This window comes from Tinamus guttatus, unplaced genomic scaffold, assembly GCF_059628265.1.
Source record: "Tinamus guttatus ecotype Peru unplaced genomic scaffold, ASM5962826v1 Tinamus_guttatus_pri_ptg000649l, whole genome shotgun sequence".
Classification (NCBI taxonomy): Eukaryota; Metazoa; Chordata; class Aves; order Tinamiformes; family Tinamidae; genus Tinamus; species Tinamus guttatus.
Window position 1 is genome coordinate 3,245,762 of NW_028289183.1, and position 15,432 is coordinate 3,261,193.

General features: G+C 43.1%; 1 protein-coding gene across 1 annotated transcript; it reads left to right on the plus strand.

Annotated features, from left to right (window-relative positions):
* Positions 1-2,638: 2,638 nt before the first annotated feature.
* Positions 2,639-12,966, plus strand: DUS1L (dihydrouridine synthase 1 like). The gene is made up of 13 exons (XM_088535838.1): positions 2,639-2,969; positions 3,850-3,958; positions 4,838-4,888; positions 6,481-6,593; positions 7,302-7,384; positions 7,603-7,706; positions 8,629-8,773; positions 9,429-9,525; positions 9,882-9,970; positions 10,706-10,872; positions 11,323-11,360; positions 12,005-12,080; positions 12,443-12,966. The coding sequence occupies exons 1-13, from the start codon at positions 2,733-2,735 to the stop codon at positions 12,529-12,531; spliced, it is 1,398 nt and encodes a 465-aa protein (XP_088391964.1). The 5' UTR covers positions 2,639-2,732; the 3' UTR covers positions 12,532-12,966.
* Positions 12,967-15,432: the final 2,466 nt, after the last annotated feature.

Below are 15,432 nucleotides of genomic sequence, written 5' to 3' on the forward strand. Positions count from 1 at the left end.
TTCTATTACTGTGTAACACAGGCCTTTGGGTTTAAAAAACAAACTTAAATCTGCAATATATCCTACCAGAAAAGGAGAACATGGAGTTTGTAGTTCATGTAGTGGTCAGCGTTGCAACTTTTCTTTTCCTGTTGTATTCTGAGGAGAGTTGCACACTTCTGCCAAAGATAAAACAAGTTGTACAAAAAGGGTCATGGATTAACATAAGTGATGACTTTAAACAAGAAACCCAGACACCAGGAGCAGAGACGGTACCTGGCTCTTGTCCTGAAACAAGAGTCAAGTAAAACAAAGGAATTTAAGGCAGGATAGTGGAAAGGAAGATGTTTCTCCTACAAACAAAGATCAGATATCTTGCCTACAAGTTGAGATTAAAAGAAAAACATAAAACTGGAGAAGCAGGATAAGGAGGAATGAGAGTGTCAAAGGAAGGATGGTGAGGGTTGACATCACAGGAGAACTGGTAGCTTAGGCCTTTTGAAGATAGTGGCTGTCTGGAAGATAGGAAAACAAGAATCAGAAGAGCTCGAAGCTTAGCTGTGTCCTGCGGCAGAGTTCCTCACAACTGTGAATGCCGATAATGTAGTTTAAAAAGAATGTAGAATTAGCAAACTGTGAAGGCTGTTGATGGATCAGCTCTAGAAGACTCTCTGAACAATCAGACTATATGTGGAGCCTTGTTTATGCTCTGGCTGATTTTTTTTTATTTATATAATCTGTTGGATAAGTTGCCCTCTTTGAAGAAAAATCTGCAACCCTCTATGACTGAAAAAGTTACATTCATGTTGTGAGTGAAGGAAAAATAAAGTATTTTGAGTTTCCTGAGGACACTGATATGAGAGGAATTAAAAAACAACAACAACAACAACAAACCACCCAACTTCCTGTGTGCTCACCCCCATGGTGTTGAGGAGCTTCCTAAACTGCTACGGAATTGGTCCCGTTCTGGACTCAACAGTACAAAATGTAAGTGGAGTTACTGAAGTGAGTCGAGCAGAGAGCTATTAAGACATGAAGCATCTCTCAAATGAGGAAAGGCTGATAGAGTTGGGGCTGTTCCGCCTGGAGAAGACTGGGGGGGGTCTATCAATGCCTGTAAGTTTCCGAAGGAAGGAAGGATACAAAGAGGATGGGGCTAGACTGTTTTCAGCAGTGTCCAGTGATGGGGCAAGAGGCAATGGGCACAAGCTGAAATGCAAGAAGCTCAATCTGACTAGAAAAAAAAAAAAAAAAAAAAGTTTTACTGTGAGGATGACTGAGCAGTGGAATATGTTTCCTAGAGAGATTGTGGAGTCTCCATCCTTGGAGATATTCAAAAGCTGTCTAGACAGTGTCCTGTGCAATCTGCTTGAGGTGACCCTGTTTGAGGAGTGGAGTTGAACAAGATGATCTCTAGGTGTCCCGTCCAAACTCCACCATGTTGTGATTGTAAGAATTGAATGCTTTTGTCATATAAATTGCTATTTCTATTTTGGTTCAGCCAGGTGCCTGATTGCATTCCATTTCTCTGTCCTGGTGGTACCCAACCCTTTCATAAAGCCAAGTCCAAACAAAATGAATCTAAGAGTATGTGGAATGTGACATCATCTGTTTAATTAAGATTCATCAAGGCTCATTTCAGTTGAAGGTAAGTCATAAGTAACAAAACACAGACACAAAACTGATAGATGAGAGTTGACAGAAGCAGTGAAGACAAAAGTCTGCAATCACTAATTGATGGATCATTACAAAATTGCAAGTATATGTCTGGAGAGGGCCAGCCTGGACTTTGTAACAGATAAGAAACGGGTCAGGGAACAAGAAAAAGACCAAGCCTGGTGCCCGATCACTGCAGTCTATCCTGTCTTCTTACTCAACACTTTCTTAACTACATTTCTATAGAATCTCTCTCTGCCCTATGTGAATACTAGTCTGTGCTGATACTGAGGGGATCTTTGAGTGCTTTTGAGGCTAGTGGGTGCCTGCACACCTCCGTGTACCACCAAGCATCAGGCTGGTTTAGCTGCGGGCCAGGAGACTGGTGTAGGTCATGACCTGGGCATCAATGTTAGATGATCCTGGCGTTCAGTGGGTCCACAAACACGTGTGTGCTGCTCAAGTCCAGAATTGAGGCCTGGTGTTCTAACTAGTGAAGCTCAACGCTGAAAGGCCGAAGGAGAGAGGCAGGTTTGGCTTTCTGTACGCGTTTTAGGTGAGTTTTGGTCTCGTTGGAGGCAACGTCCCGTCCGCAGTGGGTGGCGCTGCTGCCCTCCGCGTGCTCGTGCATCCCTGAGGTCTGCGCTTGGCCCCGCTAGCCGCGGGCCCGCACACGAGGACGCAGCGGCCGCTCCCCGGAGCTGTGACGGGAAAACGCGGCCTGCAGCGCCCGGCTGGGCCCCGCGGGAGCCGCCGGCCTCGGCGCGCCGCGAGCGAGCGGCACGGGCCGCCCCTCGGCCTTCTCCTCCGGGCAGGCCCGTGCCGAACGCGGCCGCCCGCTGCAGGACCGGAGCGCAGGGCCGGAGCGCAGAGCCCTCGGGCTGCCCCGCCGGGCCCGGGCCGCGGAGCCGCGGAGCCCCGGGCCGCCGGCGCCAGCCCCGCGCTGCCCGGACTCTTCCGCGCGCGGCCCCTTCCGGCAGTGCCGCGGTTTCCGGCGGCGCCGGCCGGAGCGAGATGGCGGTGGCACCGTCCGGCCGCCTCCGTGCCCGAGCCGGCGCCCAGCGTCCGCCCGCGGGCCCGGGCCGGCGCGGCGGGCGATGCCGAAGCTGCGCGGCGAGGCCTTCTGGCGGGAGACGCTGCGGAGCGCGCACTACGTGGTGGCGCCCATGGTGGACCAGAGCGAGCTGGCCTGGCGGCTGCTGAGCCGCCGCCACGGCGCCCAGCTCTGCTACACGCCCATGCTGCACGCCCAGGTCTTCCTGCGCGACGCCAACTACCGCCGCGAGAACCTCTACGGCGAGGCCTGCCCCGAGGACCGCCCGCTCATCGTGCAGGTCCGCGCCGGCCCCCGCCTGGCCCGAGCTCCAGCGGCCTCGGGCAGGAGCCTCCCCGCTCCCCGCGCGGCCCGTTGTGGCGGGGGACGGGGCAGCAAGTGCCCTTGGATACACCCGGGTGTTCTTAAATGGGAGTGGGGCCGACCTCCGCCATCTCTCCTGGGCCTTAAAGCACTTATGCAGAGTGAGAAAAGCCTGTTTATTTCAGCTGCTCAGCAGTGGTGCTGCGGGCTTTGCTGCTCTGTCTCTTGGCTCGTCAGGAGGATTTGGTGTCCTATCGCAGAGCTGAACGCGTTGCATTTCCAGTAGCATTTCAGCCCTCAGTAGCTGCCCTTTAGAGATGGATTACATCTGGTCTGTGTCAAAAGCTATTTCAGACCTGATGCTTTTCAGGGAGGATTGCAGTTTTTTTGGGTAGCTCTATGAGCCCAACTGAGCAAGAGCTCATTGTTGATTATGGTAACAGAAGATGCCAGGAACATGGAACCAAACACGTGATGCTGTTTTAAGCTTGACGTGTATCTGCTTCCTGAATGGTGTGTGAGAAGGTTTGGGTTCTTCTGTCCATGCCATTCCACAAGGGAGGGGAAAGGTCAGGAAAGGGCAGCAAAGTGAGCAGAAGAACAAATTTTCCTCATGAGGAATGCTTAAATAGATGAGGACTCTTCACCTTGAAGACAGATGACTGAGGAGGAGCAGTAAATCTGTAAAAGCATGGCCATCTTGGAGAAGATTTATTTAATTTGAGAAATGCTGGTTGTTAATATGAGCTCTGACCCTTTTCGTTAACAATTAGGTGTTTTATGTGTCACAGTAATGGTGCGTTGCTACTTAAAAATAGCAGTTGTCTGATTCTTCCTCTCCTCTGTGTCTTCCTCAGTTCTGTGCCAATGACCCAGAAGTGTTTGTCCAAGCAGCACTGTTGGCTCAGGATTATTGTGATGCCATCGACCTGAATTTGGGTTGCCCTCAGATGATTGCAAAGAGAGGTATGTGCAAATCTGAGCCTACATAAGCAGAGAAATGGCGTGTTACAAGTGTGAACTTTGACAGTAAAATATGCAGAAGACAAAATTCAGCCTTGGTGTGGGTGGCTGCATTGCTGTTGAAATCAAGATAGCTACACCTACTTTAACAGGTAATGCTTTGTAGTTACTGAAGCAAAAATTGGGTATCCTAATAATTCTAACTCTCAAGTGGAAGCTCTCATTTCTAGAATATCCTTAAAAAAGGTGGTTTTAACAGGGGTGTGACTTTATCTAACTTCAACTGATCAAACAGCCTAACCTTAAATATGTAATTTCAAGTTTTATAATGTAGGCACTCAGTGTTTCCTGAATCCTTGATACTTGTACAGAATTTCTTCATATTAATATGTAAAATGATAAAAATGCTGTATCGTTCAGATACTGCGAAGATATCCATAGGGAGGAAAAAGTAGCCTTTGAAAATTTTGGACCAGTCAGAATAATGAGGAAAGAATTGTTCCCTGTTAGTTTGTTCCTCTTCAAAGCTGTTTTTCAAAGACTAATAGATTGATGGACAGAGAAAATCCATGTTTCAGTCCTATTAGTTTTTATCCTGGAGGGAATTAAACCAGTTATAAAACTCTGACAATAGGATGGCCAGTGACAACATACCAGCCCTAGGGAGCAGCAGTGAAAGTAGGGTGTGGGGCTTCATGGATTATCCTGTAAGTCTCAGGTGGCACGAGAGACAGGGATCTAACTCTTCCAGTTTGGGCAGAGCTGAGCAACTCTGTTTCTGTCAGCAAGGTCTATGTGTCTGGATCTTGGTAGGTGAATCCTTATGAAGACTTGATTATGTCAGTCCATGCAATCCCCTGGTGTTTTATTTTTTTATTACAGGTCACTATGGAGCCTTTCTGCAGGAGGAGTGGGATCTTCTTCAGAGAATGAGTAAGTCTTTGGAGAGGTCACTGGCTTTACTTTTGAGAGGGAACAGGATAAGCTTATCATTAAAAGGAGGTTTATTTTGGATTTTTTGTTTGTTTGTATTACTCTATTTGTATTCCAATGGTACTGTCAAAGTAGTCACTGGTCTCACTACAAATTAATGCTAGATCTGCTAAAAGATTTCAGTACCTGAAACAGAGCTTAAACGAAAGTGGATTGATGAAGTCCCAGTCTAATGGTGACTTTGCGTCTCTCTAGCTCTAAAAATAGCACAACTCCCCAGTGCTTTACTTTTTCAGTCTGAAGTTCTCGGGTGCCAGTTGTGCTTCTGCCTGAAGCCACAGTTGCCCTTTTCTAATCAGCTTAGTGTCCTATTTCTGGCTATACCAAAACAAGTTATGTCTCTCTTTCCTGAGTTATGTAGGTTGTTCTCGGAATATGGGTAATAGTTGTGAACAGTGTCATATTTTTTGTTGAAATAACAGTTGGAACTACTTTAAAAAGCAACGTTCTGGTCATTTTGTAGAGCCTAGAGACTGCTTTTCGCATTTCAAAGCAAGTGGCTGAAGCGAGCAGTTAAAGACTCATTTCTGCTTGTGTTCCTTGTGGTCCAGTGAATCTTGAATGACACTATGCACAAAAAAAAAAAAATGCAGCCATGAACCTGGAAAGGTAGATTCTGCTTCCCTACCCAGCATGTATTCTGGTTGTTAAGGCAATTTTCTGGGGAGTGAAAGATGCAAATTAGAACAGCCTGAAGCTGAGAAGACAACCCAGTCCATTTTTAAGAGAGTCTGTAGAAGATGGGCAAAGCCTCTTCCTTTTCCTCCTTCTCCAGCCTCCTTTAAAATATTAGAGTACTTCTTTCTGCTTGCACCTGTATGCAGCCTGTTAGCTGCTACAAAAGAGTTATAAGAAGGTACCTATCAACAGAACAGAGCTTTGGAATTTAGATTACAGAAAAACAGGTGCCTTTGTGCATTAACCCCTAAGCTCCAGAAGAGAACAGAATTTCAGGCATGCTATTGCTCAGCGTTTTCCAGTTGGCTGCCTCTTTTTTCAGTAGCATTCCAGTTCCATGCAATGTGTAAGAACCATGGATGTTTAATGCATAACCTACATTTCTTACTTCACTGGGTCCACAGCCTACATCATCCGAAAAGCCTCTGCTTGTCATGGTTATTTGGATGATAATTTGGAAAGAAGCAGAGGGCCTTTTATAGGAAAGATGGATAAGTGAGTTGTTGTTGCTGGCAGAGTAGAAGGAATACCTTGGAAGGAATGTTGTGACAATGGTAAAAATGGATCAGTGATTGCGATTAAATGGGGAAGTTTCTCAAAAGAAAGGCTATTAAATACTATTTGATGGCTTCTTAATAGAATGCAGATTTTGTTCTTAGTGATTTGCTATCAACCTGATTAATCTATGCAATAAGGGTTGCAGAAGGACATTGCTGATTATTTAAGCTATGAGAGCTGCATAGCATTAACTTTTCAGGCTTTTCCATGCCACACCCGGTGTCTGATCTTGAGGAGATTAGGCACCTTTCATAGCACTGCAGCTCACTTTTACCTGTCTTTTCAATCTTTCCCAGTTTTGCTAGCTAACGAGAAGCTCTCTGTTCCCATCACGTGCAAAATCCGTGTTTTCCCAGAGATTGACAAGACAGTGAAGTATGCACAGATGCTGGAGAAAGCTGGCTGCCAGGTAAGGAGGCAGCTGCTCCCTGTACTATTGTATTAGACACGTGTCTTTGTGCAGGTCATCTTACTACCAGATCTTGGTGCACGTTGGCAATGGATAAGCTGTATTGTTTTATTGCCAAAAAAAATGGAATGCAGAGATATTGTGTGTATTGGGGGTTTTAGACTGCAGGTCAGTAGTATAGTATGGAACACAGTGTAAATTTGGAATCTCTGCTGTTACCAGTGCATGGTGTGGCATCCTTCACTGCAGGTAGTAGCCCAGTGTAACACTGCATGGCGTCAGTACTTCATGTCAAAGATGGCCATCAGCAGTTAAAACTGTTTAGAATTTTAACTGCAGTCAAATTGGAGCCAGCCTGTAGTGAGAGCCAATGCTGCCACTGTTCTGGTCTTCTGCTGAGGAGTAGGCCAGATCAATAAATATATCACACATTCAACACTGAATCAGAAGTAGGAAACCCGTAGGATCTCCCAAGATACAGTCTTGTCGTACTGTGAAGCAGCAAGCTGAATGAAGCCCAAGACCATGTTGTGCGCTGTGAGCTGGTGATGTCTTTCTGTAATTCCAAAACTGCTGGTGTTGTTGAAATAGCAGTGTGTGATATTCAGAGGCATCCACCAAGTGTCTGGGATGAAAGGAAATTTTCAGCAGTGTATTTGTGCCAGTGGTTTGTATACTTCAAAAGCAAATGCAACTTTTGTGTTCTAGCTGTTGACTGTCCATGGCCGTACTAAAGAACAAAAGGGACCACTTGCTGGTGTAGCATCTTGGGAGCATATTCAAGCTGTGCGGTAAGTGAGCAGTGCCAGAGAAGGGGCACCCTTAGTTTCCTTTGCTCTGCGCCTAAAGTTTTAAGATAACTTCTAAAACAGTGTCAACGTAGGTTATGAGCAGTGTGTGCAATGGCACTGAAGAACCAAGTTGTGTGGCAGCAATAGACTGTCTGGATTGACTCCAAATAATCCTTTTAATTCTCAGTATTGTGCATCTGGTTTATTCACTGATACAGAAAAGCTGTGAGCATTCCTGTGTTTGCAAATGGAAACATCCAGTGTCTCAGTGATGTGGAAGAATGTATCCGAAAGACAGGAGTACACGGTGTCATGAGTGCAGGTAAAGACACATGAGCTGTTGGTTTAGCTCTGGAGGGTGCAGACTGTTTCTTGAGTGCTTTGATAGTCCCATACAACTTTATTAAAAGCTTAAGCCAGGCTGCTTTGGTGAACAGCCTCGACTGAAAGCCAAGTAGTCATTCTCCCTTTTTCCTGGCATTTCTCATTTCTCAGGAGCAGGAGTTCCTTTACACTGAGAACTGTTGTACTGGACTTCTAGTACCATTGAGTGGACAGCTCAGAGCTAATTAGCTGACGAAGACCTATGGGAATCCTATTGTCCTGGAATGTTCTCATGGGTTTCTGCATGGATCTTGATGCAGAAACTGTGTCCGCTGGTTAAAATTCCTGCATATATTTGTGGTTTAGCATAGAATGAAGAGTTTCTGTAGGTGGGCTAAATCAATAAGGGATTTTCTGATATTACAGCTTGAATTAGTATCTACAGGAGGACAAGGCATGGTATGGGGTTTCTTATAACTAATTCTTATATACAGTCATTTATCATAAAGAAAACTGCGATCATTTGATCATTCAGTGAGGAAAAAACGGAATTGACACTACTTGTTATAAGAAAAGTTAGAAATAGACATCAGAAAAAGCTTCCAATCAATGGCACAATTAAAATAATTAACCTAGGAAACTGTAGAATTTTATTTTTAAAAAGATACTAGTTAATCAAAGGCTTGTCAAACTAGTGGGGAAAGGTACAGTGAGATATCTGGAAATTTAGGCTAGACAGATGGGACTACAACCTAAATCTTTTTTTAATGGTTTATGGACCCTTTATTTTATGTGTAATTATTTGGCTATGTTTCCTTGATTAATTGGTAAAATCACAACTGAGCTGATCCAGCTCTAGAACTTTGTTGTTTTGTTTTAATCCTGAAATGGAAATTGGAATATTTCTTTTTATTCCCCAGAGGGCAATCTTCATAACCCAGCTTTGTTTGAGGGCCGAAACCCTTTGGTGTGGGAGATGGCTGAGGAGTATCTGGAGATCGTGCAGAAGTACCCTTGTCCATTGTCCTATGTCAGGGCTCATCTTTTCAAGCTCTGGCATCACACGTGAGTAACTGTAGAGAACTCTGCCATTTTTTTCAGGGCCTGTCTTGCTTAGGAAGTGTCTGGCTCTTCAGAACAAAACTTTGTGCAGAATTGGTGTGCTGCAAGATTTTCTTCCCTGAACCTGTCTGGAGATAATCCGGGCTAAAGCCTCTATGTTTCACTGCACGTCTGGGAAACAGAACATGGGGACAGGTTTCCAGAAGATAAGCTAGGGCGTGAGCTTATAGCCCATCATCTGCTGTGTGGTAACTGCCCCTATGCGTGCATGCACCTTGTAGTAACATGAGGTAACTAACTCCTCAGGGATGGTGAGGCAAGCTCTTTGCATTGCTCTGGGTAAGAGCTTGGTCGCTGGCACCTCCTGTGAAGGAGCTGATGCACTATAGGTTTGCATGTTAGCTACTCCCAGAGTACCTTGTTTATCTGCCAAAGATCCAAATGTTTATTTGAAAAAAGAGTAGCAGGTGTCTGTTCTTTTACCCCTCGTATTTCCAGAGAAAGAAAAAAAAAAAAAAAAAAGGACAACAACAAATGGCTACAAAAAGCAAACGCAGCAAGGGAAATGTACAAAAAGCTTTTGAAAAGACATTTTATTCAATCTCTTTTGTCTAGCAATAATGAAGAACTATGACCTGGTGTTTGGTATTTGCTGCAGGCTTCAAGTTTACCAGCAACTGCGTGAAGAATTAGCCAAAGTGAAGACTCTAGAGGGCATTGCAGACGTGAACAGAGAGCTGAAGCTACGATGTCAGGTACCAAGGTGGCCTCTCATCTTTCAGGAGAACCCTGGCCACACGTAGTGGGAACTCACTGCCATGCAGTTGATGTCTGTTAACCTCCTTATTGGAACTCTGGGACTTGTCAACCTTAATATTGTTAATTTACTGCAGTGTCATTCTCTCAAATTCAAACAACTTAACGTGGGATGAGGCTGCCTTAGGAGTTAAAATCTCCTGCTTTATGACCATTTTACTAGATTGTTACATTTTTTTTGCCTACATTTAACTGTCATTAACAACTAGTTTAAATTCCATTTTGTGCTTTTATGGGGTTTGAGGTATTATTTCCTGAGAACTTCAGGAAAATTGACTGTAATGCTGTGCTACAGGAGGAAATAGCTAATCAGAAAGGAGGAGAAAAGCCAAAAGAAGGCTTGCCTTTCTTCCACTGGATTTGTCAGCCATACATCAGGCCGGGGTGAGTTACCGTTTCTAACATACAAATATGCCATTCCCTCCCATACTGTTCAATGCAGAGCCATTTAGTTCTGCTCTAACAACTTACATTTATTTAAAAATAAATGGATTTTCTGGGTTTTTTTTTTTTTTTTTTTCCTGGTTTGGTTTGCTGGCTTTGTTCATGGGGATGTTACTCATTTTAGGCCTTTTCTCTTTTAGATCCTCGTCAACTTTATCTCTTTCTGAAAAGTAAAAGCCAAGCTATTTTGCTATCTGACAGCACTTTATTGTTACATACAGGAATTGCTGCTGGTAACTGCCACAGTAGCAAAGAGAACTAAATTCTGTTGTATAGAAAACACTAGTATTGTGTGGACAAGCTTTACAGATAGCTTTGCCTTTTTCCTTTGGTGAAAATACTGTTTGAAGACAAGAGCGTGTCAAGAGTAATGCTTAGATTCTCCCTGTAAATGGCAAGTTAACAGGTACCTAACTGATTTAAGTAACCAGCTTTGACTTTGTAACTGGTTTGACTGATAGTACATCTGTTTTAAACAGCCTGTGACCTGTGAAATGCTTAGAAAAGATGTATTTGCACTTTCCTGTTTCATTTTTATATGCAATATCAATTACAATTTATAATGCTAGGAGGGTTTACAGTTTACCTAGATTTCCATCAACAGTGTGGTTGGGGAGGGCAGAGAACAGTTACTTGTTGCTATCTGCCAGCTTACAGTGATGGTTACCATTTCAGGCCAAAAGAAAGATGCAAAGAGAATGGAATCAGTGGCCCTGAGAAGGGTGTGCGAGGAAAACGTGCTTTGGAGGATGAGGAAGATAGAAATTCTGAGCTTCTTTCAAAGAATAAGCAAAAAAAGAAATTAAGAAATCCAAATAAAAGTTTTGATCCATCTTTAAAACGTAAGTTTCTTTGATTATTGATATAAATGGATGGAAATGCTGCTTGTGCCGCCTTTGGTCACAAATTGTCACTAATTTATTTTCCTTGTTTATGCAACTGAAGAAACTTTTGAGAGAGGGGAATTGGAAAGCTTTGATAGTAGGAAATGTGATTCAAATTGCATTTGCTGGGAGAGCAAGTTAGTTATCAAAGCAGGTGGCTGATCCATTACAAGCAGCTTAGCTTCTCCTTTGGACTTGAGGTTAAGTATTTTCTGTGTTTACACTTAACATAGAGGCTCTTAACATAGAGTCAGTGTATCTTTACGTTCTTTATGCTGTTCTTTGAGGTATTTTACTAAAACTCCACCCCTGTCTATAAAAGTTCCAAGTTTTACCCAATCATGAAATTAAGAATTTACTGTTTCTGTATGTGAGTACTATTGCTAAAATTGGGTCTCTCTTTTCCAGCCAAATATGCAAAATGTGATCAGTGTGGAAACCCTAAGGTAAGGCCATGCTAGCATCAATTAAAGCATGTTTAATCCTGACATTTGTAATGGCACTACCCAGTGAGGCAGGCGTACAAAGTCCGGTGTGTTCAGACAAATGCCTTTTAGCTGTTCACTATATAAACTGTATAAACACATGTAAATAGTTTGTGATTATTTGCCTTTCTTTCCAAAAATTGCAGTCTGACTTACACAGCTACTGCTGAGACAGTTGAGTGAATTAGATACAGCTCCCCTGGATCTCTTGGAAGCAAATCTCCAAGCTTTCACTGAATACACATATGTTCTGCTGTGGAAAAACAAACAAAACCAGCAGTAGGGTTTAGGATGGTGCTTTCTTGTCTTTTTACATGAAGATTAAGAATTTGAAGAAGTGGTCTGATATTGGTGTACAGATTGAAAAAAAAGGGGGAGGGAGGTTAAAACTATCATTGCAACTAGATCATAGAATGTCAAGCAACTCTAGTCTTCCTCACAGTGAGAAGTGACTACCTAATGGATGGCTCTGGCCTTCTTCAAATTATCTGTGTACAGCTGGATAGATGGTGCTTATTACAGAAAAAGGTATATATTTTTTTCACTAAACTAACTGATCCAAGCTTCTATTCCCCTTTGCTATCCCTTTCCCACCCCCCCACCAGGGCAGTAAATGCGTGTTTAATATGTGCCGAGGATGCTGTAAGAAAAGAGCATTCAAAGAGACAGCAGACTGTCCAGGTAAGTGGGGCTGCATCAATCAGTTATGGCCTTAGAAATCAGTGAAAAAATGCTTTATCCTTCATTTATAATAATTGAATCTTTGATGTAGGAATCTGATCCTTCATCTTGAATCACTGCTGTATAAGGTGGGGAGGGTTTTTGTTTGTTTTTTTTTTGAACACCAAAAATCTTTCTGAAATCTTGTGGAAGTTCTTCCTGGTATGGTGGTTTTTCTGCTGCTTCTAAAAGCCTTGGGTTGCATTGTTTCCAGACTGTGAGGATCCAACCATATTTTCTAGCTACACAGACTGAGCTTGTTCTGTTTTCCAGGGCATTCAGCTCTATTTCAGTTTTTTTTAGCTATCCTTTTTTTATTTCAGGTCATGGACTACTTTTTAAGACCAAGTATGAAAAATCCCTTTTGTGGCAGAGTAGTCAAAGGGAGATTCAAAACCCAGAGATTAGCTAGAGAGGCAAGGTGGACGTGGAAGAGACGACCCTTAATGAAGGAGGCTGTTGACAGCGCAGTGTGAAGCTTGGAAATTAATTGTATAGAATCTCCTGCCAGGCCTCTGCATCCCTGGGCCAAAGAACCTGCCATCTCCAGAGTATCATCAGCTGTGTGACCTTGTTCCACAGGTTTATTCTGGGTTCTGGACAAGTTTTATTTAAGTAAAGGCTGCTTACTCAGGGAATTATCCTGCATTTGAAATAAAAAAAAGATGCAATTAAATTTCTTATGCTGTGTTTTAAGGACATGACCAAGTTGAGTGCACCCAAAGGGTGTGCATTTGGGGAAGGGGACAACTTATACATGCTGTCATCACAATCTGTCTCCTTTAACTTCATTTGTCTTTCATGTGCTGCCTTTAATATGGAGGAATAAACGTCTTATATTAGAGCACCCTTCTGAAGCATTTTTTTAAAAAAAACAATGACTACTTCACTAGTAGAAAATGGCTCACATTTGTTTGAGATGCAGCATCCTTTTTGCAATGCAGACAGGAACAAAGAGGTACTCTGAAAGCATGAGATGACATTAAATTACTTCATGATTTAAGTTCTCAGTAAAGCTAGATGCTGTAGTTGTAGAGAGACAGCACCCTTGCTGCAGTGCTGCTAGCCTTGTATCAGTGCTCTTCAAAGCATCAGGCCAATAATGGTTTTCTACCCTATAAAGTGAGGCCAGTGGAAGGGAACAAAGCAATAATGTATAACAGAGCCCATACAAAATACACACCCAGGATTATACATCAATTCTGCCTAGTTGATAGTTAGCATGGCCTTAAACTATAATGACAGCCAGTTAACATGCTAAAACCACCAAAGAAACAGGTACTTAACTCCTCCAAAGCTGCAGATCACTACACGAATACAAAAGCTGCAATCTGAACTTTCAACAGCCTCTGTGGAAGATTACAACCTCATAATTAATGAAGTAAAGGACCACTCTATCAATTTCTTAATACCCAAAGCTTGTGAATGAAGAGGCGCTATTACAACATGGATAAAGCTGAGCCATTTGCCACTTAAACTGGGCACACCTGCACCTGCATTAACTAGGGATTGCTTCCAGGCTAGGCAATACACTAATTATCCTATTTATCTCCCAATTTTAAAAAAAAATTGCAACGTGCAAAGGCAGCAGGATTATGTCCTGTTTTGCTCCTGTGTCACAGCACCTCAAGAAGAAACACTGTGTGCTATTTTAAGGGAAGTGGGGGGGGGGGCATTCTGCATGTAGAAGCATGCTAGAAATTATTAAAAAAATCACCCACTTAACATTTATTTGAGCTTGAGGTAAATGAGATTTCTGCACTTAACCCATTTTCACAGTACTAGTTCATGCAACAAAAAAAGGAAGCCAAATGCCTTTATTTGGCAACCAGCTTCTCAGACAATGCATCAGCACCCCCCCCCCAAAAAAAAAAAAACAGAAAAAAACCCCACCATCACCAAAACACAAGCAGTAAATCCAATGAAAATGCTGAATCTCAGCATATATTTACAGGGCACAAGCTTAATGCACACACAGACTCCACAGTGCCATATTCCAGTAAGATGGTAGAATAATGACAGCTCTGGCTGCTCAAGTCCTGACAGCTACAGGCTAAAGAGAAAGGAGCTCCAGCCCCATCTCCCACGTAAGATGGGTCCCCAGGACGTGCCCCTTGTGTGCTGTTTGAGTTAGACCAGCTCCTGCTCCTGCAGCTGCCTGTAGCACTGTGGATTTTAATGAGCATACCAACTCCATTAATTAGATTTTTGGACAATGCTTTGCTGTCAATAAGTTGCTTTACTTGCATTGGAAAGTCATGCAACTCCTAACCGCTCAATCTCATCCTGCTCTCTCAGAGGTTGATATAGCTCCTTATTAGCCTGTTTCTTTTCAAGATAACTAACTTGGACTGAGCAAGTTATCCTATAAAGCTGAAGATAGGTGGTTTTATCGGAGCCTACAAAATCTTGAATTGAATTTACAGATCAAACACATGAAAATGCACTAGCCAAAACAGTAGCACTTGAAGAACAAAGCTCATGTGTGAAACAGCGTAATCCACATCTGGCTCTTAACAGTATCTGAGATAAGTGGAAGACAATTTCCTATAATTTTTAAAAACACTGCTAATAAACACCTAATGGCTACTGAAAAGAAAACACTCACCTGTGTTAATCTCAGCTCTCACGATGCACAACACACGAAAAGGGCAGAACACTGTCACGTGGAGCACACGGCCCTCCCTGCCCCGTCCTTCTCACCTAGATCTCGTCCTTTATAAAGTAATGAAGAAGAAATAATAATAACCTTAAATGGCCAAATTATGGTTTTTGATTGCTTTTTTTGTCTTCTAAGAAGATGGTTTACACTTGAACTGCTCCAACACAACACTTGCAAAACGAAAGTTTCTGCAATTTCTTTGCCAATTAAAAGTGAACTGCCTCCACCAAAAGCACCTTCTTTCAAACTGTTCTCCCTTTATCACTAGCCAGGTCAGGCTAAAAGAGGATTTACACTGCCTGAGCACACCATAAATGATGACCTACCACTGGCACCTCCTTCCACTCCCAAAGGTGTTGAACAAGTCAGTGAAATGCACCTAAGCAATGGCCCTCTGGACATGGCTTAGCCAGAGCAACATCCTGCAGCTACCACAAAACTTCATGCCCTGAATTAGCTGGATGGTCACAGGGAATCCCTGCAAACTTATGGGAGTTATCTTACCTTGTATTACTCTTTCCCCTTGGAAGTTTAAGACAACTCTAATCCCTGTAATTTTTAGGAAATGGTTTATGAATGGGAGTTATACAGAACTGCATCCTTGCTATGTTGTATTTCCTAATCTTTGGCCTGACAAGTAGTTAGGAGGGA